This window comes from Chroicocephalus ridibundus, chromosome 20 (genome assembly GCF_963924245.1).
Source record: "Chroicocephalus ridibundus chromosome 20, bChrRid1.1, whole genome shotgun sequence".
In the NCBI taxonomy this organism is placed as follows: Eukaryota; Metazoa; Chordata; class Aves; order Charadriiformes; family Laridae; genus Chroicocephalus; species Chroicocephalus ridibundus.
The window spans coordinates 5,457,810-5,480,315 of NC_086303.1; the positions used below are offsets into that span (position 1 = coordinate 5,457,810).

Below are 22,506 nucleotides of genomic sequence, written 5' to 3' on the forward strand. Positions count from 1 at the left end.
ATTGTGTGTCTTTTTCCAGCAGTGTTGTGACCTGGGATACCACGCTAGCCTCAACAGAGCTCTCAGGACATTCTTGTCTGCTGAGCTAAACCTGGAGCAGTCGAAGCACGAGGGTCTGGATGCCATTGAAAACGCTGTTGAGAACCTGGATGCCAACAGTGATAAGCAGCGCCTGATGGAGATGTACAACAATGTCTTCTGTCCGCCCATGAAGTTCGAGTTTCAGCCGCATATGGGCGACATGGTCAGTTTATATTCCTCCTCCGGCTCCAGCTCTGTAAACACTTGCAGCTTCGCCTTTTTGCTTCCCCTGCCTTTGATAGCCAGACCCACTAAAAGGCCACCTGTTTGCCTCTATTTTTGGGAGGTACGAGGAAGCCTTGGAAAAGGGAGCTGATTAGAAGATTAAGCAGAGGCTCATGGCACGGATATCTGAATACGACTGACTCTCACTTTTTGACTATCAAAGCTACTGAAGATGAAAAATACTTAATTAGGTATAATACTAAATGTAGACAGGAAACACTGTTTTAACCTCTCATTCAAGACACCGTTGACCGCTGCGCCCTGAGACAGACTCTGAAGTTAGAGATTTGAATGGGCAACAAGATAAGAGACTTAAATGCTGCTGGTTTTAGGCATTTGTGTGTGTAATCGTAGAGCACAAATGGTTTATAGTGGTGCTTTATGCATCTTCATTATGAGACAAGGCAGTCAGAGGACTTTGATTTTTTGGCAATGGAAATCTCTCTCTTTATAGGTTTATCAAGATGTGGTTGCCCATCTGGGAACTGTTTAAAGTCGCACAAGCTGAAACCAGTTCACAAATCTAAATGGGAACACATGTATAATGTAATAATTTAGGTCAGTTGGTTGGGTTTCTAGATTCTCTTCCTGAACACTAAGGAAAGACTGTAAGGACAGTCTGTTGCAGCCAGCCTCTTCTTACAGTTGCTGCTTAAGGCTTCTCTTTGTCTGTTCCCTCTTAAGTGAAACCCTCAGACTACAAATGACCTTTCTCAGGTTTTCTGTGCTTTGGTAGTATTCTGTAAGATCGTGGCAAGAAAAAGAATTACCTGCAGACAGTAACAGCTCGCGTTTGCTGAATCATTTATCTTGGTCCTTCTCAAGGCTGAATGAGTGTTTATAAACGCAGGCTGATGGTCTTGTTGCAATGGTCCTGCACGTACCAGATTGAATATATGATGGTATATGTGCATGTGCGGGATAAAACTCCAATTCCACTTTCTGTCTTTAAACAATAGCCTTATACAATGAGGTCAATGCATTCCTTTAAAAAAAACCCCACCAAATACCAAACTAAAAGAAATGCTGCCTCATGCTGTGAAATAAGACTAATTCTTAACAGTACAGGGAAGCCCACAGTTCTGGCATATTTGACACGTCCCTAACCTGATCTTTTTTATTTCACTGCATTCATTAAATAGTGAATTGTACCTGTTGCTGTAGTGTACGGGTAGTTCAGCTGAGCAAGCTCAGCCACTCATACCCCCTGGACGCCTGGATAACATATCGAACCAAATTCTTCTTGGTCTGCTGAGAAACACGCTTGCTTCTCCCTGAGGTTTTAGGGTGTGATTTAGCCTAATATCTGTGATAGAGGACCTTCAGACTTTCAAAACTCAGGACAAGCTTACATTACTGAAAGTAGCTAACTTTTTCTAGTTCTTCTTTGATGTTGTGTTCTCGCTCCCTTTTCAGCACAGCTGGGCAGCGAACTGCAATTTCATAGAACACAGGCCTCTTCCACTGCTCCAAATCGAGGGCTACAAAGATTTAAAATTAAACACTTTAGAGGATGTTTGTTTATAATAACATAATGAACTATTTGCAGTGTTCTTGATTATGTGGGGGTTTTTCCTAGCCCTCTGAAAATGGTGCTGTTTCTCTTCCAGGAATCGCAGCTCTGTGCCCAACAACCGGTCCAGAGCGAGTTAGTGCAGCGGTGCCAGCAATTGCAGTCTAGGTTATCTACGCTTAAGATTGAAAATGAAGAGGTGAGCTAAGCAACCAAAATCAACAACCTTTTTACTATTTCCAGTGGGACTAGTTAAGAAAAAAAAAAAAAAATCTATTTTCTGTGATCCTGTGTTATGAACACTTGTGGTAAAATTCACGAATAAGGCAACCGAGGCCAGCAGTATATTCGTGTGTGATTTCACACGAAAACTGGGTGCACAGAGAGGATCCTTTAAAATACCTCCATGTATCTCTTTTCCCATGCTTAAGTTGATAGTGCTGGCTATGTTGCACAAGTTGTATTTAAATAGCTGATAGAAAAAGGGGAATGTAATGTTTTGAAGTGAAGACAGTGAATTTGCATAACTTAAGCTAAGAGCTAGTTTGTGTTTGATTGGTCATTGAAGAGGAGAAGACCAGATCAATTGCATTTGTTTGGGAACAGGTCAAAATACCTTACCTGCACTTCTGCGTTCAAGCATTTTTATTCCTCCTTGGGCAAAATTTGCAACTCCTTCATGTCTAGGAAGTTGATTCTGGCCTTCAGTGGAAATTCACAGTGGTGACTCAAAGTCCTGTTTTTAAAGTCTAACATTTGATGCCTAGTAGATACGGTTACAGAAGATGATTATAAGATCTTTGTTCCAGCACTATTTGCATTGAGGTTAAATTTCCTTACCTCTCCCAGCCTGGAAGATTACAGATGTTTTCCGACTCCTGGCAAGTTCCGTGTGCTGCCAGCCCTTTGTTTATATGGACTGTGCTGCTCATGAGCAAAACTTGCACCTTAGTTATGGCACACAGGACATGAAACCAGTAATATCTGTTTATTAGTAACATGCTCCAGGGTACTTACTACCGCGCTCTTTCACTTGCAACACACTATTGTTGTTTTTTAAGTACTCTTGTTCTTGCTGGCCAGGTTAAAAAGACTATGGAAGCTACGCTCCAGACAATCCAGGATATAGTGACGATAGAGGACTTTGATGTCTCTGACTGCTTTCAGTACAGCAACTCTATGGAGTCTGTTAAATCCACTGTCTCGGAAACGTTCATGAGCAAACCCAGCATTGCCAAGAGACGGGCCAACCAGCAGGAGACAGAGCAGTTCTATTTCACAGTAAGGAGTTAATTTTCAGTACGAGCACATATAACGTATTTAGGATTATACTCACAAGAGAATGAAAATGAGGCTATCATCTTACAAAAATAGTTCTGTAATTGATTTTTGGACAAGCAGAGTAAGCACATTAGGTTTTAAAAACGGGTGTTTTGCATTCTTTACAAATATATTGGGATACCTTTGTTGATGCAAACTTAGTCTGTGGATAAACTGCGTAAAATTTGATTTCTTCTGCATCTAAAAAGGAATTGTCTGAGAAAGAACCTAATAGCTGGTAAATATCAATTTTCAAAAATAATGCAGACTAAGAGAATGTTCAGCTCTTTCATTTCTTGTTATTACCATCTTGCAATTTCAGCTCACATAAGCTTTTAATTGTGTCGATGCATTTTTACAAGATACTAAGAGCTTTTTATATTGAATTTCATACTAGACTATATGTTTTTTTCCTAAATTAGGTTTATGTTAAACTGTTGAATTCGCTTCCATTTAAAAAATATTTCAAAATAGCATATGAAAAGCATACCTCTTATCCCAGTTACTTTGTCATTCCTTTGAGCATCTTTTGCTATATTTACTGCCCTTTAGATTCCTCTTCCAAGAATGGTGTTGCTGATTAAAAGTCTGAAGCTTCTGTGCGAATTCCATGAGCTGGCAGGATGGTTTCTTTCAGACCTTGACTTAGAAAAATTAAAAAGCCTTTGTAGAAGGTGAAACTGGCTATTGAGAAAAGTGGGTGGAGAAACCGATTCAATTAAGAAGGGATTGACCACCCTACCCAGGGTTATGAAACTGGAAAAATGATTTTTTAATTGAACTCTAAGCGCTCCCTCTCTAGAGAGGGGCTATTGTAAGTTCAAAACGGAGACGGAACCCGGGGCTCTATTTGGATGTGATACTTTTCCATTTCCTCGTGTTAGCGTCCTGCCGCAGAGCAGCGAGGTGCCAGCAGGAGAGCAGGGCTGTCTCAGTGAGCAGAGGTGCAGTCTGTCACCTCGGGCGCAACGCGGGTGAAATAACGACCAGCAGAACCAAGCTGTCACACGGAGGCCCTCTTTGACCAGCCTGATCAAATGCTCGATTGATCTACTATTGACCGGACTTATAAATGTCCTTTATAAGGATTTCAAGCTTTGAATCTGTAAGGAGCAGTTTTTTCAGTGTAGGAAAAAATGCTCAGATGAGTATTAATGAGTGTGAGGGCAGAGCTGTGCAGCAACATGGGCGAGGCGTTCTTTGTGTAGGGGAAAATACGGTGTAGTGCAGAGCAGAGATTTCAATCCCTTCGTACCTTATGATGTGCTAAATGCTGAGGGATGTGAACTGAAAGTAAAATACTAATTTGAAAGAATATTACATATTACTATATAACTCAAGTTGGAAATTCCATGTACTGCGTTGCTAGCTAGGCAGAGCTCTTAGGTAAATACAGCGATGCCACCATGGGAATTGAATTGAAGGAGCACTGACTGTAGTATCTCTGTGCTGATAAAAGCTGTTATTTCCACTAGAGGCATATCATTACACACTGGTGCCAAGATGGCTCTGTTTTTAGGGCTTTGAAGGAAGATTTGTATTCAGAATAGAAGCTTAAACCTCCCCGTGTCGGTGAAAAGCATAGGAGTGAGGATTGACTTAGCAGCGAGCTACGGCAGGTCGCTAAAGCAAGGAAGCAGCAGTGAGTTCAGGGAGCCGAAACGCGGGGATGTGTCCTGGGCGCCTGGGTACCGCCGCTGCCATGGCTACACTCCTGCTTCCGAGCCAGCGTGAGGATGCTGTCAGTGCCGAGATCGTACCGCTAATTGTCACACAGCTGGCACTCCACCCTACCTGAGAAGCAAAAAGGGGAAAGAATGATTTGATTCTTTTCACGTCTAAAACGGGGTAATTTTAGTTCTTAGCTGAAATGTTATTTTTTCCTCTAGAAAGATTAAAACCCAGTACGATGCTCATTCTGTGAAATGCTTTAAAAATTAATGTAAAATTATTATTAGCAAACCCTTAAGACATGAGTAAGTATTATATAAAGTTCCCCTGCTAATCAGTCCTCCAGAAATGTCGTGCTGGTTGTGTCAATGTGCCGCTGTTCCCGCGTCCCATTGCAGGGGAGCAGGGATCTAATTCACCCGCTCCTTCATTCCAGTGCCTTGTTTGAAATCGTTCTTGGGGGGCGGAGGGAGGAAAACTGCTGAGTTTTCCAGAGTGGAGACAGTTAAGGATGTGGGACAGTGACGGAAACTGTTTTTCTTTATAGCCTCAAAAGCATAAAATCTGCTTTCCCACGCGGCAGGCAGGTATGGTCTAGCTGGCACTGCACTTTGTTATGTATGGCATCTGCAACTGGTTCTCACTGGAAAAATACTGCAGTGAGTTTGGGCTTGGAGGGGGTGTTAATGTTGCACGGTTTTGAGGAGGTGCTGGGTGCAGAATGCTCACCATCTCTGGCTAACAACAGATCTTCACCTCTGATTTTTTACAGTCTGGAAATAATGCGACTTGGGGACGTTTCTGCTCCTTTGTGTCTGATTGTACTTAGTCTGACTCCAGCTGTGCTCTGCCAGAAGTGAAATCCTTAGTCGTTCTCCCATAGTTTGATTTTTATTTTTTTTAACTGTTTTTATTAAGCCAGAAATCAAATGCTAGTGGATCTTTGTAATTCACTGGGGGGGGAAAAAAAGGCCTGAAGCCTTATTTTGAAATTAGTTATTTTTTCATAAGTTTGCTGGTTACAGGCAGGGTACAGAATGTTAGGCATGAGGAAATAGAAAGGACGCATGAAATAGTGCACTGGGTAGGAACCTTCTCTTTTTCTCCTGTAAAACAATCGTTGGTACCCGGCTGCAGGGAAGAGACGTTCGTAATGTGACCGTGGCAGATGCCGCAAAGCCGGAGGACGCGCGGGTGCCAGCAGCGTGCCCTGCCCTGTGCCCAGCCACGGCCATCAGTCGGCTGAGCTGAAGATTTCCTATCTGCTTCAAAGGGAGCCTGAACGCGCTTCCAAATCGAGTTGATTTGCTGATCTTTAAGCTTCTGTTTGAGCTATTTGGAGCTGAGCCTTCAAGCCCTTCTGGCTCTTCGCCTGATCATGACTTAGAGACGGGGAGCTCGGAACCTCCCGGAACCAGATTTATCCTCAAATCCCCACTTCAAATTCTCTGGTTATTTTGGCATCTTATACTCTTCTTGTTTTCTTCTGTCAAAATTTGATGCAGAGATTTAACTGATTAAGTAGTTGGTGCTTGGCGAACAGATTCTATGGCGAAATTGCAAAAAATATGGTTAACTTTCTTTTTTGCCACAGTGATCATGCTTCCTGTTTTCTTCTAAAACAACAACAAAAAGTTGAAGTATTACTATAGGAAGCAGGAAGTGCTGAGACTTGCCAAAGGGACTTAATTCTTGTGAAACTTTTCTTCCAATGTTGTCAACCAAAGGGACATAAAACACAAACTCCCGACAGTTAATTAAAGCCCCAGCTCAGGCGTTTTTGGCTGTCGTGTTGGGACACACAGCTGCTGGAGACCCCCCCGTGACATCTTCCTTAGCTCCTTCCCCCCACCCTCAGCGCTACCTGGGTGTATTCATACATTGCGTCTTGGTTCTTTACATCTTGTACAGGGGCTGCTGTTGTTACGACCTACATAGGACAAGCAGGGTCCAGGCATTCTCTTAGCTAAAATACTGGTTTTTCACCTTAAGGATTTGCAGTCTAATATGGCAGTACTAGAGCAGAACTGGGAAAAAGTGGATGAAACTGGGGAAAACTGAAGACAAGAACAGGAGTATTTCATTATTAAATGAGAATATTTTCTTTGTGTTCGTTTTGCTAGCTGTTTTTTTTTTTTTAAAAAATCGCATGATTCTAAAGAATGGCCTGTGATACTTGAAGAGTTATGTGCTATTTATGTATTTTTGAGTGTAAACATGTCCTAATTATAATGTGGACAGCTACCGTACAGCGGAGTATTTTATGCACTGCAGCACGGTGAAGATAAATAAGGCTGTGCTGAACTGCAAAGTAAGAGATGAAAGGGCTGTAAAAAACTAGCGTTTGCAGAGCTGTGAAAAATCAGAAAGAAGTGGGAAAATGACTGCGTGATTGTATAATATTTCACCGAGAGAACAAATCTGGACTTAAATAATATCTTTATTTGTTTTGTCCCGTGCCCCTCCCTGCAACCCTGTGTATCATCCAGCGTGGAGGCAGACACACTATTTGACAAGTAAAGTGGGGTGAGAGAGGTTAAGTGAGAGAATAAGCACAGTAGCAGCCTTTTAGTTTGTTAAAACAGATTGCTCATTCAGTTGCCTGTGACGTGCGAGGGAAGTGCATTTCCATTTCACCCTGTCTGGAGAGGAGAGGCATGACAGCTCCTCAGATCTCTTAAAAGATGCCAAACATTCAGCTGATTCCACAGGGAAACAATAGAAATTGCACTGCAAATACGTAGGGACCGAGCTTCGGATTTACCTGGGTAGATAAACCAGGGGGACTTAGTTCATCCTTTGCACCGTAAATTTCAGTGTAATTCTGTACTTCAGCATTGTGTTCAGAATCCACTAACCTAAAGATGCAATCGAAGAAATGAATTGTCCCCTCATGATCTTGGTTTTTTTTCCTCCCTCACAGAAAATGAAGGAGTATCTGGAAGGCAGGAACCTGATAACGAAGCTCCAAGCCAAACACGACCTCCTCCAGAAGACCCTGGGAGAAAGTGAGTGTGGTACCTGCTCCTCGCTGCTATTAACCAGGCTATTGCACTGATTGAATTAGTCAGCTGAGTGTAATGGGCTGGGATTACTGATGCAAAGTGGACATACTCATGTTTTATGAATTTATTTTTCCGATCTGCATGATGGAGAAGCCAAATGACCTACACGGCTGCTTGATTAATGGTGAACGGAAAATACTTAATGAATCACTAATGTGCATCACTTATTTGTTAAAGTGAAGCATATACCCGCTCGTTCATCCTGTCCTCTCCCTGTATACGCACGTTCTGCTTCTCACTTAATAATCCCTGCTGGGGTAAACCTTGTGATTTACAGTTTCCTGATGAGTTGGGAAGTATTGCCTGGTCAGAAGTTGCCTTTGTGTGGTAGTTCAGCTGCTTCTCACCTCTGTGGGTTCAATCCAGACCACACTAATGTATGTGAGCCTGGGCTTTTATTGGGAGAATAACAAACAAATTTCAGAGCATGTGAAGTATGTTGCCAATCTAGAGGGCATTAGTCAGGGGGCAGTAGAAGAACTGGATATGCATTTGCTATTAGTGTCAGAACAAAGGAAGATTTCTTTCCCTTCATGGTATGGGCAAATCCTGTTGGCCAAACATGTTTAAACTATGCATCCAAGTTTCCATAGAAACCTGTCTGCCTCATATTTGCTGAGGAGAAGGTTTTAACAGTCTAAATGTCAGGTCAAAAAATGGCTCGACTCGTTCCTGGGTTTACATGCTGGAGCAGGGCTCGTGGTTTGATATGTAACTTAACTGGGCTCCCCACAGTTTATGGTGTGCAAATCTCCTGAATGAAAACTTAAACAGCATGTGGTCTTTGAAGTGCTTTGCTTTCAGTTTAAAAATGCACTATAAAAATAAAATTATTGCTACAGTAATTAAGAGTTTCATGTTTATCAGACCCAAACCGCTAGAAGGTAAGGAAAGGACGTTGTCACTGTTTTGTGCTTTATTGTTCAAAGCTGCTCGTCTCTTCAGCTGTCCTGTAGAAAAGGGGGATGAAGCCAAAGATCTGTGTCCTTAGGGTATTTTTATTCTGCCTCTAAATATCTCCAAATGACACCCGTGCTGCCCCTGTGACTAATCCCATTCCTGGATCATAGCTGACCTCTGCATACCGAGACCGATTTCCTCTTAACCTGCTGCCCCTTGAACCCAGCTCCAACTGGGGTGGGGGGGGGAGAACGAAGAGGAAATTAAATGCGATTTCTGTATTGCTATGTAGATTTAAAGGCTGCTTCTGTTTTCTTGTGATTGCTTTGCAAACCAGAGCTTTCTTAGTCACTCTGTGAAGGGACCCCATGTGGGTCAGGGCGAGCTCCAGCAGCTTCTGAAAAAAGTCACTTTTGTCATCTGTGAGATCAAAAGGAGCTGAGAGAGGGAGGTAGATTGCGTCTCTAAAACCACATTAGCAGGTTAATGGTACAAACTGGGGACCGTGCCTAGACTTATCCATAAAATGTCACTTAATTGGGAAATGGGCAAATAAAATTCCTTTCACAAGTCCCTGGAGCACGGTTAGGAGCTTTACTGAAAAATGTGCATACAGCCGCGTGTCTTCAGTCCCTGGAAAATTCATGTTTTTGTTAACGATTTTTATTCTTCTTTGCCCCATCCTCAGGTGACATTTATTAGTCCTCTTGCAAATTACCTTAATCTAAAGATGACAAGTTCCAGTAATAAAAATAGCAGCAATTCTTCCTATCTACAAGTAATTATGTCCCTGCCTACTGTACACATTTGTCACCCTAATGTAGGAGCCCCTTGATGTTGCCACAGCCGTGTAATTTATATATATGAATATTCTATGATGAAAATGGGACAGATGGCTGGAAATTCTGCTTCAGAATAACATTTTCATGTAAATTATGCACTGTTTTGGCTTTACGTGGGGAGAGGAAAGTGGCTATCGAGATGTGTGCAACTAATTGTCAGCCCTCAGCAATTAGACATTTCCCTCGTTCATTCTTCCATCTCCCCAGGAGCAGGAAGACAACTGGAGGGAAGGTGGATTTTCAGCTGTTGTAAATCAGTGTGGTTTCACTGATGATGATCTGTACCAGCAAAAGATCTGGCCTGTACAATTCCCAGAGGCACTCACTAGTTTTCTGTCTCTCTTACTCCTCGTTGTGCTATTTTAAAACGCTGCCTGCATTAGCAGTAGTCGTTAGCTTGGCTGCTTCCTCGCAAACTCAGTGCAAGTTAATGGAACGTTTTTATAAATATGTTTGTGGAAAATATCATTAAACGTCTGTCTACCAAAATAGCGTAATGCCAGCACGTTCAGTCTGTGGGCTAACAAATCCGTGAATGTTTTCAGTCTTACTAAGTGGCTTTATAAAGTATAATCTCTCGCCCCACTAATTCCCCTGGGAAGGGGGAGGGAGGGAGAGGTTGACAAGCCCAGTTTTTTGGCAGCAGAAGTCAACAATTAGAATGCACAGGGAACTCATTTTCAAAAACAATACTTTCCAAAGAACGAGTCCTCAGGCAGCCCGAGCTGTTTGCTGGGTTTCCCGGTTGGAGATGGGCCTCGCTGGGGTCTCCAGCAGCACTACTCGGGGGGGCAGCCCCTGTCCCGTGCCCCAGAGCTGCCCCCTCCCTCTCCCACAGATTTTTCTCCTCCATCTTCTTCCAAAACTGGCTTTGCAAAGCCATTGAAAGTATTTTCCCATTCCTCTCTTCTAATGCTATGTTTCTTTGTCTTCTTAACAGGTCAGCGGACTGACTGCTCCCTTGCCAGGTAGGTGCGGCTCAGGGGATCATTTTTTAAGGAAAATCTGATGCAAATTGGTCACTACTGTTCTAGATCAGTTACCAGCCCAGGATATGTATCTGTTAGAAAAAGACACTCATTTAGCTAATACGTAAGCAAATTCCTGCTAGTTAATATGGCTTTAAATGCCGTTACTATTCCCTCCATCAGTGCAAGGTAGAGTTTATGCATATACATATGCATATACAGCCTGTACATATGTTTAGTAGCCTCTGGTCAGCTAAGTAATGAGTATTTCTTTTGACGCTGTGCCTGCTTAAACACTTCTTGCTTCTTGCTGCCCTGTGCTGCTGCCGCAGTTGTGACCATACACCTGCTGGCAGGGCTGCCTGTTGCAACAGGTTGGGAAACTTATTGGGATTAAAAATAACCAGAGGAGGGGAAGAAAAAAAGATAGATGGAAGTCTTGCACTTTTTCTTGCCTCAGTGCATTTAATTCGGGTCGGGAAGGTGTGAGAAACTGTTTTAACTTGGCACTGTTCCCCAGAAAAGTATTCTTCAAACTAAGATTTTTACAAACGCACTCGTATTTCAGTAAGGGAGATGGGCCTGTGGCTCTGCAGGGTTTATCCACGTGGTTGGTGTACGGGGCTGAGTAGCGTAAACTGGAAAACTCTTTATCCCATTGATGCTCTCTGCGGTGCCGTGGAACTGGATTGCAACAGTACAGAGCTCGTGGAGAATAAACTTTTCATTTATAATTAGGACCAGTCACAGAACCGTAAGTAAGCTTCTCCTGATGGGGTTTTTATAAAACATAACAAATCTCCATCACCAAATTGATGGATTCCAAGGGCTCCGCTGGGCACGAGGAGCTGGAGTAAGGGCTGTGCATCATCCTGCCTTGTTCACAAAAGGAAGGTGATTACTACCGATCTGGAGTCATTACTACTTTTCACATTCCTTACAGCAAAGCAAAGCTGACAGGTCCTAATTAGAGCCTGACATCTATAATAATAAAATATTATTCATCATGAAACAATTTTAAATATCAAAGAATCATTACTGCTAATAGTTTAAAATAGACCTTATTGTCTGTGACAGCCCATGGAATCTGATTTCTTTTTTTTTTCATTCAGTGTTTTTGATTTTTATAAAAGGAGTTTCCCCTGAATTAACACATTGTACAGTCTTTTTAAAAATCACGGTTCTAATCACCTTATTTATAATTCAGGAGCCATCTGCCCTAGCAGGGAATTGGCTTGAATGATACATTAAGGCCTCTCTACTATTATCTCATGCTTCATTTTTACAAGAAACTATAGGAATTTTAAACCCCAGTAATAAATTTTGAGGGGGGAAAAATCCTGGCAATGCCAGGCTTTTTCCTGATTTTCTACATTTAATGCTTACTAACATAAGTAAACGAGACCATCACAGCTTATACTGGAATGGTGTAGCCTGGCCAGTGTGTGCTGGTGTTTGAGGGGGGTTGTGTTATTTATTTATTTGAAGTTTTATCAGAAACTATACTAAAGACTCCACAATGGCCGCTGTTACCAGCCCAGTAGGATGCTCCCACCCGCTTCTCCCCTCTGTGGAGTGGCCCTGTCAGAGAACAGCGATGTGTAATTTATAACAAACTTCGTCTTGAACAAGGAGCCCTATATAACAGATTTCCATGTGGTTGGAATTAAAATGTCACGGGTAATCTTTTGTCAAAGCAGTGGACTCCCTTGCGTCAATCTTAGGTTTTTAGTGATTTAAAGTCACTTAAAATCTTTCTGAAGTTCTGTAAATTGAATGAGACTAAGTCGTCATGATTGACTTGTACGTCTGGCTCCTTCCCTCCTCCAAAATCCGCGTGGTTTGGAACACTGAACGAAGGAGAACGATGGTAGTAGAGGATTATCTTGACTTTTCTGGTTTGTTTTTTTTCCCTCCTGCACCAATGGGCGGTTCTGATCTCCCCAGTGGCCGGCGCAGCTCCACCATAAGGAAGCAGGTAATAAATATTTCCTTAAGTAACAGAAGAGGGATAGGTGTGTGTTTGTGGAGAGGAGGGTAGATGGAAAACAGGGAAATGTTTTTATCCTTCCATCTCTCTCTTACATGTTCCTTTTCAGTCTTGTTCAAGTGGGACTGGCATCTACCTGTTCAGTAACTGGAATAAATTAAACATGGATCCACAGCCTTGATTCATTTTCTTTGACAAAATTTAAAATTAATTTTACTTTGTGTTTTGACAGACCTGGAACCAAAATGCCAAACAGCCCTGAGCTGTCTGGACAGTCGTGGTTTAGGGGTTTCGTGCTGTTGTTTCTTTGTCCCCTTGCCCTTTATTTTTGCTGGTGTCCCACTGCAATGCTATCAAACCAGTAACTGCTCGCGTTGGGCCGCCTTGTAATAATGACCTACAACAGCGATGCTTTGTCTCCCTGGCTGTGGGGGATAATCTGTTGCTTTTTAGAACCTGATGAGCTAAAATGTGTTTCTTTGAGATAGGGGGGGAAAACCAAAATATTTCTTGTTGATATTGTAAAGACAAAATTTGGCTTGGAATTTCATTTCCTACCATCTGTCTTGGGGTGCTGCTTTGTAGTGTTTAGGATCTCTTTATTTTGGAAATCAAGTAAGAGAGCAAGTTGTGGTTCTGGTGTGTGGAATCAAACCTTTCTTATTTTCTGAGTTTAATTGTTGTTCTTTTATTTATGCTCTAAAAATGATCCTTTCCTATGCTGAAAATGAAGTATATATGTGTCTCGATTGCCATTTTCACAAGTAGTTTTTGAGGTGTCTCAGAAGCATGTTCTGACTCAAGTAGAACTGACTCGAGTCTCTGATTTGGAAACCTAAATTAAAAACGAATCTGTTTGCAAACACTGAACCCACAGCTCGCAGTAACCTACAAGAAATCACTTGCATGTGGTTTAAATGGGGTTTTTTTGCTTCTGACCTAACAGTTTAAAACATAACTGCTCTGAGAGTTTTAATCTCTGCTGGGGACCGGGAATATGTGTTTCTCTGAGTTCCTACTGTCAAACTCAAAAATAAGTCAGGGGGGTTATAATGCTGTTTGGATGATTATTAATAAAGCATGTCCTCAGGGGCCGCTGAGTGGCAGAATAGCTTCTGAAGTATTCTTAATTGGTTGGGGTTGTTCTGTTCAGCGTATAGAAAACGAGTTCCAGCTGGCTATGGCTAATTAGTAGAGAAATTATTGTCACTCTATGACCAAGTTCTATGACACTTCAATAGACCCAAAAAATATTAAACCTAAACAAGTTAGGAAAAGGGTTGTACTGGTTTATATATATGTGTATATATATATATATATATGAAGGGTTGTACTGGTTTTTATATATATATATTTATTTGAGCAGAAGACTGTCATCTTTTTGAACCGATTGACGTGTGATACCCTAGCATTCTAACAAGTGAGCATTTTGATACAAATGAGAGGCATTGCTGTCCAAAACTACTGTAGAAGAGGCTACATCAAAACAGAAACTTGGAAGTTTTAATCACGTGGTAGTTTTAATCACCGGCATCTGACCTTAAGCCAGCCTCGGCACTTCTGTGGCTTAGTTGCTGCTCCCCGGAATGGGAGGAATAACTGCAGACATTGCAGAAATTCAGTTGTCTGAAAAGTAATCTGTGATGCTGTGAAGCAGAGACGGGGGAAGTGTAAAGGCTTATTTCCATACTGAAAGTCTCAGTTAACGTTGTTTAAGGTGGAAACTAGCAATCCAGAAGGTGTTACTGTGTTTGGACTGAAGACAGAGTTTTCCGTGAGCAGGTACCTGCATGGTGCCCTGTGACCGTAGGGTACTGATGAGTTATTTTAAATGCTTGTGACAAAATAGGAGGAGTTTGATGCAATCCTGAAATTGCTCATATTTGAGATGTTTGGTGATCAGTCCAGAAACTAAACACATCTGGAACTGCGTGGAAGCAGAATATGGCAGATGAGATCTGCTTTCCATTCTTATTTTTTCCTTTTCACCCTCCGCTTTTACCATCACTCTGCATTCTGACTGCACTTGTTTAAATTTCTCTTTGTGCAGGATTCCTCACAAGCCATTCCCCTGGTGGTGGAGAGCTGCATACGATTCATTAGCAGACATGGTGAGTTTATGGACAAAAGGTATCCTGTCATCTTTCTATAAAATGAACGATGATATAGGAGCCTTCTGAAAAATATTCAGAGTAGCTCAGGACATGGTGCTTGTGCAAAGGAATCCTAGAGAGTGCAATATGAAGAAATTATCGCGGACATTTGGCTATATCGTTGGTATTGTATGTGTGATCACTTTTCCAAATGGTTATTGCAAATAACTGCCCTTGCAAATGTTCTTCTGACAATATCCCTTTGTTTCTTGTAAAATAAGGTTCCCTTCCTCTGATACCACTCATGCCTCCCCTCCCCTCCCCTTGCTTTGAGCCCTGAGATGTGGCCTTCACCCACAATAATCATGCTCTTCCTAGAGGAGGAGGGATACCCTAAGTAGGAGGTCAAGTAGTGAATTAATTGCTTACTTATTGACACAATGAGGTGATTTATACCTGTTTCGAAGGGTAACTTCACAGCCTTGAATGCTGTGAAAGATTTTATATGTTTATTGTAATTTGTTTTCATTTTTAATCGATATCATTTGTTAGTAGCATGTGAAACAGCTGTTAATTAACATATGTAGAAAGAGGTTGAATTTATCTTCATTAACCGAGACACAGAGCCAGATAGTAGGCCCTGTTTCGTTTTCCTTGTTTAATTACCATTTTAGAAACTATAATCTAGAGTCCCATTCTCATCATCACTTGGAAGAACCAAGTGCTATAATCCTTCATTAAGGCCGTACTTGGACATTTGCTGGAAAAATCATTGAAGCCACATTGCAATGTGAAGCAAATTGGGGCTGTCAGGAGATTTTATTTTTTAGACTCATATTCCTGGGTTAGCTTAGATCCCCAACAAAAGGATTTTCCAACAGACTCAACTCATTTTGTTCTGAATGTGAAATCATGGACTTGCAGGTACAGTTTGTAATTAGGAGGAGTGTGCTTTTATACAACAAATCCACTTTAGGCAGAAGAAATGATAAAGCTGCCTGCCTGACGCACTTACATTGCAGGAATGGATTTTGTTGGAGGTAGCCTGACATTTCTAAATGTTTTGCTGCGTAGGTGTGGGATGAATGTCATTCTCATTCTTGCTTCTCTGCACTTGGGATTGTTTCTTTTCACTGTTCATAGCTACAGATACAGCCACGTACTGCAAAGGTTTCATTGCCTTGTGATAAAAATACTCATGGAAATCGAGAAGAGGAGGCCACAGGTGCATTCAAGAGAGCTTATTAGTTTATAGCCATTATTATAAATGAAGCAAAGATGTTGCAACGTTCCCCATTTCAGAAAGTCCACAGTTAAAAGACTTGAATGAATGGGAGTGAATTTCCCTATGTGAAGCGTATACTTTGTTCATTAGCTGATTTGTAACGGTTGTTGCTCATCTTACACGTACCAATGAAATGGTTATGATGGTAGTATATTGGAACATCTCGCCTACTTGATAATTGGATTTAATCACGTTGCTAATGCTTACTTTTTAGCAGGAATGTCTTAAAGTCTATCCTAAAACCCTCGATAGCAGGTCATGCTGGGGTAATTAAATGCTTCCGTTTCAATTGGCTGATTTGCTCTGGGCCTTTGCGGTATCGCTCTTGCAAAATAAACTGCTTCATTGTGTAGTTAGCCATATTTTACTTCATCCCGTCATTTTATGACTTTCTCTGGGTTGTAAAATCCTTTGGGGATCCTTCAGGGTAAAAGATAACATGCGTGGCTTTTATAACCCAGTTATTCTGTCAGTTTGCAAAGGAGGGTTAATATTTTTTCTCCATGGTGCCGAGTTCTGTTTTTACATATTCTGTATGTGCTTGGACATATAAGGGAAAGATGGCTTTTAAAAGGGCATACTTTTGCCTGTGATGCTTATGTTTCCTTTATCGTATATGATGTAGCTGAGGAAGGTGCCAGCTTATCTTATCTTACTGTTATCAACATCTCTTATTGTCTTACAGGCTTGCAGCATGAAGGGATATTCCGAGTGTCTGGGTCACAAGTTGAAGTAAATGACATAAAAAATGCATTTGAGAGAGGTAAGGAGGATCTCAAAAGTTATTGCCAAATGTATTAGTTTAAATGTTCTGAAATGGCATGTTTGCAGTGCAGCTTGCTGTATTTTGGTCCTTTGATTTTTGTGTTTTCTAATTGAGTCTAGCCCAAACACTTTTCTAGTCCTCATTAACCTTGAACACTCAGTTGTTTGGCCTTATGCTTTATACCTTGTAGGGTGCCTGTACAATAAATATTCTGAATTCAATCTTCTCTCATGTCTGATAGTTTATTGATTATTTGTAACACTAAAGGATATAGAGAATTTCATTACCAGGTGTAACTGCATTTTCCTACCCTCTCCCCCCAGCTCTTTGTGAATAGCTTGGCGGGTAGAGGATGAAATGCCGTGTTTTCCACGTTCCTGAGGCATAGCTTGGCTATCTGTTATTCTAAATATCAGCAAGTGAGAGAGTAAATTTCAAGACACTGTTAACTCGACATAGCTTTTAATAGATGTGATTTTCTATGGGAAGAACCGTTCCATACAGAGGCAAAGAGCAACTGGGAGCCTCCTGACTCATCAGCTTCTGGCTGTCTGTTCTCCCCAGCAGAGCAGGTTCGGAGGAGAGGACTCTGCAGGCAATCCCTGCAGCACGTCCCCCGACTCTTGCTCGGGTCACTGGAAACAACATGGCTCGTGTTAATTCCCTGAATACATCACTCTAAAAGAGTATAGTTAGTATGTTTCTACACTTGCTGATGGAAGAGACAAACAGTAATTACTTAGGCATAGCAAGTTTATTTTGCTTTGGGGAAGACAGGAGTTTCATGGGCAGCATCTATGAAACATGGCATCTAATTTCACCTGTCTTCATCTCCATCTACCTGAGAATTAAAATCCTCAAGAACAGAGGAAACAGAAATGTGTATCGTAAGCTGTAGGTAAGGCTTGACATCAGAATGAAAGACCTCTTTTTTTAAATAAAGGAAATACCAGTCATCTTGGGAAAACAGCCAGTTGTTCCAGCACTACCGTGCAGAAATAAAAAGGTGGTTGTGGTTTTTTGTTGTTTTTTTTTCTTCATCTCACTTGTCTCTGTAAAGCATATGATATACAGAAGTGACAAAGTTAACAATAATGTCTCTGCAGTTTATTACTTCATCCAGAACCCTTGGTGGCAGTTAATATCAAGGATAATACTCTGGTTTGTAGTGGCCCATTTATTATCCTGTGTGTTATTAAGATAATAGGCAAGCTTTGGTAATTTCAGTCACATAATGGATATATATAGCTTCAATTTGAGGATTGCCCCATCATTAAATCTAATTATATGTGATAGGGACTTTTCCCTAGGGAACAACTCCTTAAGTGGGCATCTTTTCTTCTGTAATACAGACAAACTGCGGCATATCTGCGGTGACAAATTATTACACTCCCCCCCGCCCCCCCCCCAGCCAGTCAGTGTAAGACGTCTGCATCCTGCGGAGCCAAGCGCACGATGCGCAATGGCCTCTTGGTGGGACTGAATCCACCTCAGTGTCAGACCTGCTCCTGGACTCCTGTAATGTTCACCTCTGTGGTGGATCTGTGGAGTTCACACCCTAACAAAACATCTGGAGTTTAGAGCCTGGAAGTGTTACTACCCCTTCAGGAGCAACACCATCCTCTGTGGGCGTGAGCCAGGTGCTCCTGTGTCACCCGGGGATCTGCTGGACAGAAATCTGTCCCAGGGCTCCTGGGGTTGCTGTCAGAGGTGTCCCTTCTCACCTGCGGTGCACAGGAGAGAGCTCTCTCTACCTCACACTGGTTATAGTACAGTTGGAGTAGGTGGGATTAATTTTGTGCTGCATAAATCCTTTTCTCCAGCTGAGGTGCATCCTTCCAGTCTGATTCTTTTCTCCAGTGTTGTGATTTTTTTTTCTCGCCTGTTTTTCTTTGCTTGTCATGAAGGGGAAGATCCATTGGCTGGGGACCAGAATGATCATGACATGGATTCAATAGCAGGAGTTCTGAAGCTCTATTTCCGAGGGTTGGAGCATCCTCTCTTCCCCAAGGATATTTTTCATGATCTGATTGCCTGTGTCAGTAAGTATATAAAGATCTGAAAAGAAATAGGATTATTTTTTCCAGGCTTACCTTCCACTTTCCTCCCCTCCCCCTTTCCTTGGGTCCAAAATAGTCCTTTTATGGTTACTTTGGTTGGGTTTGTGTTGCATTGGTACCCTAGTCTCTGTTAGCCAGAGTCTGGACATTTCCCTGGTTACAGCCATGCTCATTCCCATAGCAATTTTTAAATGAATGAGCAAGGAGATAGAAATGAATAGATTTTAAGCGCTGTGTCGTGGATTTTTCTGAGACAGTGTTTTGTGACAGGATTCTTCTAAAACAGAATAAACCAAAAACCTCCATTTCTGAAAAACAGTCTCATCAGAAGGTGTCAGAAATGCCCTCTCGGAAACGGGAATCGCCAGCAGGGTTTCTTGCCCTGCCTGCTTTCCCTGGCGTTGATGGATACATGCTGCCGGTGTGTTGATGCCGTGCTTCTGCTTGCTCTTTAGCTGCCAGGGTAACAGTTATACACCTTTTAGCTTCATAACCACGACAGGCCATCTGTTGACTCCTGTTAAAGAATACGAGGGCAGTCACAGTCCAGTTGTTAACATTTTTGATGGTTTCTAAAGGTGGTTCTGGTGGGCAGAGAGTTGTTTGTGTTTTTTGTACGTGAGCAACCTCATTTTAAATGGCCTGACTATTGCCATGTCCTTCAGCATCGAAGAATGATTCTATTGTCCAAGTAGTGAAATGGCCTTTGCGGTGGCAGCCTTTGAAGTAAAGCAGAAGATAACTGCTTCTAAAATGGCTCGTGGTTTTCTTCTCCTGATAAATGCATTTACAGAGTTGAATTCACATTATATGAAAAGAAAAATCTGCTTCCAAATAAGCTCTCCCTTCCGAGATGATTTATGCTGCCCACTTATTTCTCAGTAGGCTGCTGCACACAGAGCTTTTTGCCTCACCCTTTAACTATGTTAATTTTCCTTTGAGTGTTATACAATTTCTTTCTTAAACACCCACCTTTCTCAGCTAACTTGAATGAGCTATTGTGCCAGAACTATTGAAACAGATGACATCGAGTGCTCCCACGCTAGGAAGGAACTTGCAGAGAAGTTTCACGTGTTCAGGGACCTTCTTTGTCAAAGGCTTTGCCAGCAGGTTCTGCCGCCCTTGTGTTCCCATGCCAGGCAGCACTGGAGGATCCGGGAAAATGGGCTGCCTTTTCCTTCCTCCTGCTGCTCTGCTGCCTGCCCCTCTCGGTACTTCGCACAGGAACCATCATAGTATAGTGGTTGCATTTGGCCTCAGTGGCGAGGTGTGGGTATGATGATAATGATGACTCTGCTCTTTCTTCCTTTCAGCAATGGATAATTTACAAGAGCGGGCGCTCCACATCCGGAAGGTGCTCCTGAACCTGCCGAAGACCACTCTGATTGTAATGAGATACCTCTTTGCGTTCCTCAATCAGTGAGTATCCCTGAGAGCACCGTGGCCTTGTGCAGTACGTGGGGTAAATGTGATAAATGGCAGAACCAGCCTTAATGTTGCTGCCTGTGATCGGAGCCACAGTGCGAGGAGCAGGTGCCGCAGTAACTCTGGAATTGAGTGTTGGGCTGCAAGTGGGCTATGAACAACAATAATACAGAAGAATAAAAGACGAAGATTAAAGAAGAATGTCCTACCTTTGTGAAGTCAGCACTTCTCCTGTAGTCTTGCTTTCAAACTCCCTTTGGGGTTTCTATTTCATTTCTCTCTAAGTGCCATTGGTATTTCATTTTTTACACAGACCCAGAGCATCTCTGTGCCAGCCCATCAGCTTTGAACGGCAAAAAGACCAAAGCAAAGCTTCCCAGCTCAGCTGTGCGTTCTTCAGCAGATTATGATTATGATGATGATGTTTTCTGCTCTTAACCCTCCTCCCCACTTCTGTCTTTTGCAGTTTATCTCAGTTCAGTGAAGAGAACATGATGGATCCCTACAATTTAGCCATCTGCTTTGGGCCAACACTGATGTCTGTGCCTGAAGGTCATGATCAAGTCTCTTGCCAAGCTCATGTCAATGAACTGATCAAAACCATCATCATCCAACATGAGAACATCTTCCCAGGACCCAGGGAGCTGGAGGGTCCAGTCTATAGCAGAGGTGGAAACACCGAGGATTACTGGTATGATGGATACCACTGAGGAGAAAATGAACGGGTGGATATTTATTTATGGATTAGCATGCTACAGTCATGCGTTCTGCGTTGTCTAATTCTGGATTTGAGCATCTGGCCCAGCCTTTCAAAAATCTGTTTTATGGTAGAGAAGATGGCTCTGGTGTCTCTGGAGACTCATCAGCTCAAAAGAAATAAGCTGGTAGAAAGTAGCTATTCAGTTGTCAAACCTAGCTCACTTCTCTTGAAGGGCAAGGTTGTGTGGGGATTTTCTTGCATGTTCTGGTGTGGTAGCTGCCAAAATCAATCTGGTTTTTGTCTTTTTTTCTTTCTTTTTTTTCCCTGCTTTTGCCTTTTTTCTGCTTGTCTTGAGTGCCTTTGCGTCAGACACAGGGGTCACTTGCAACTGAACCTAGAAAGCTGTGGCATGGTTTAATTTTCAGGGTAGCACCGATGGTGGGGGAGGGAAGAGGGAGGAATGCAAAATCACCGTTTCCATCCAGCTTAAAGCTCAAGAGGCCGGTCCGCGTGTTCAGTCTGAAAGCCACATCTGGAAACAATTCAGCCAGAGCGGCTCCTGTCATCTGGGGTGGAAGGTTGGGGAGTGGGGGAAGGAAAGGAGGTGTTTTCTTTCCTACTGGCCAAGCTGATCTCTCCCTCTGAAAATGAGGAATGTTAAATTGTGTCCTGCTTCTCACCCCCCTTCCTTCCCTCCTCCAGTGTCCCAGGAATGCAAATGATTATTTTCATATACTAAAATAAATACAATTTAAAAGTGAAGTCACTCTGGTGACAGAGCTAGCCTTGTTTGCCCGACTTGTTTCAGAGTAGCTTTAACTCTCGGCTCTCTCCACGTACATGTGATGAGGAGAGGCTCCCCTGGACTAACTGCTGTCTGCAGAAGACTTGCCAGAGGCACTCTTGGAAATTCTCTTAGTTTTACCCTTCACTCTGATGTTTTTAGCTGATGTTATATGTGAAAGAACTGTAGAGAAGAAAAAAAAAAAAACACACAAAGAATCTTTGACCTTCGAGAAACACGTTAACTTTGACAAGAGGTTTTGTCCCTTAAGGTGAAGGGAATAAAAATGTGAACTGCTCAGCACGCTCTGTGGCACGGGCGATGCTTCGTGTGACTGTGTAGGAGGCAAAATCTCCTGGAAGGTAATACCAATTTTCTGAAGGCATTTGTTTTTTCTTCATTGCTCTTCCTAACCACCCTGACCTGAGACCCTCTTAAGCAGAGAAGGGTAGAAGCAGGCAAGGCAGACTGCTGAAAGTCAGGAGAAGCATGTGGTTCCCATTCAGGCCTTCTCATAGCCCTGGTATTTAGCTAGTTGTTAGTTATTGCCCATAGGGCTCCTTGCCGCAAAGCGTGCAAGCAGCGGAGTGAATCCTTGTCGTTCGGCTGATTCGTCGGGGGAATGGAGCCGGCTGCGTTTGTGATCTCCTGGTGCCACTTCACGGGGCTGAGTCGTCTTCGTGCCAGGGACCTGGCAGACGGTGCTGTGGTGTGGAGGCTGCCCGGGCTGGGAGCCACGGCTCGCGTGCTCTGCACCTCCCTGCCGGCGCTCGCTTCGAGTCGGCGGCTGCCGAGGAGCCCGGGGCAGAGGAGGGCAG

At 42.6% G+C, this 22,506-nt stretch overlaps 1 protein-coding gene across 3 annotated transcripts in view; it reads left to right on the forward strand.

The window, feature by feature from the left end:
• SRGAP2 (SLIT-ROBO Rho GTPase activating protein 2) overlaps nucleotides 1-22,506 on the forward strand; it is a 112,837-nt gene that overhangs the window by 72,395 nt on the left and 17,936 nt on the right. For 2 of the 3 annotated variants that reach the window (XM_063356342.1, XM_063356344.1), the window contains exons 8-18: nucleotides 20-244; nucleotides 1,917-2,018; nucleotides 2,903-3,100; nucleotides 7,734-7,818; nucleotides 10,558-10,585; nucleotides 12,533-12,563; nucleotides 14,626-14,686; nucleotides 16,639-16,716; nucleotides 18,627-18,761; nucleotides 20,093-20,198; nucleotides 20,671-20,895. In XM_063356342.1, coding sequence (XP_063212412.1) covers nucleotides 20-244; nucleotides 1,917-2,018; nucleotides 2,903-3,100; nucleotides 7,734-7,818; nucleotides 10,558-10,585; nucleotides 12,533-12,563; nucleotides 14,626-14,686; nucleotides 16,639-16,716; nucleotides 18,627-18,761; nucleotides 20,093-20,198; nucleotides 20,671-20,895 — 1,274 coding nt within the window. The remainder of the gene's footprint in view (nucleotides 1-19; nucleotides 245-1,916; nucleotides 2,019-2,902; nucleotides 3,101-7,733; nucleotides 7,819-10,557; nucleotides 10,586-12,532; nucleotides 12,564-14,625; nucleotides 14,687-16,638; nucleotides 16,717-18,626; nucleotides 18,762-20,092; nucleotides 20,199-20,670; nucleotides 20,896-22,506) is intronic. The other variant, XM_063356343.1, reaches the window with a different exon arrangement.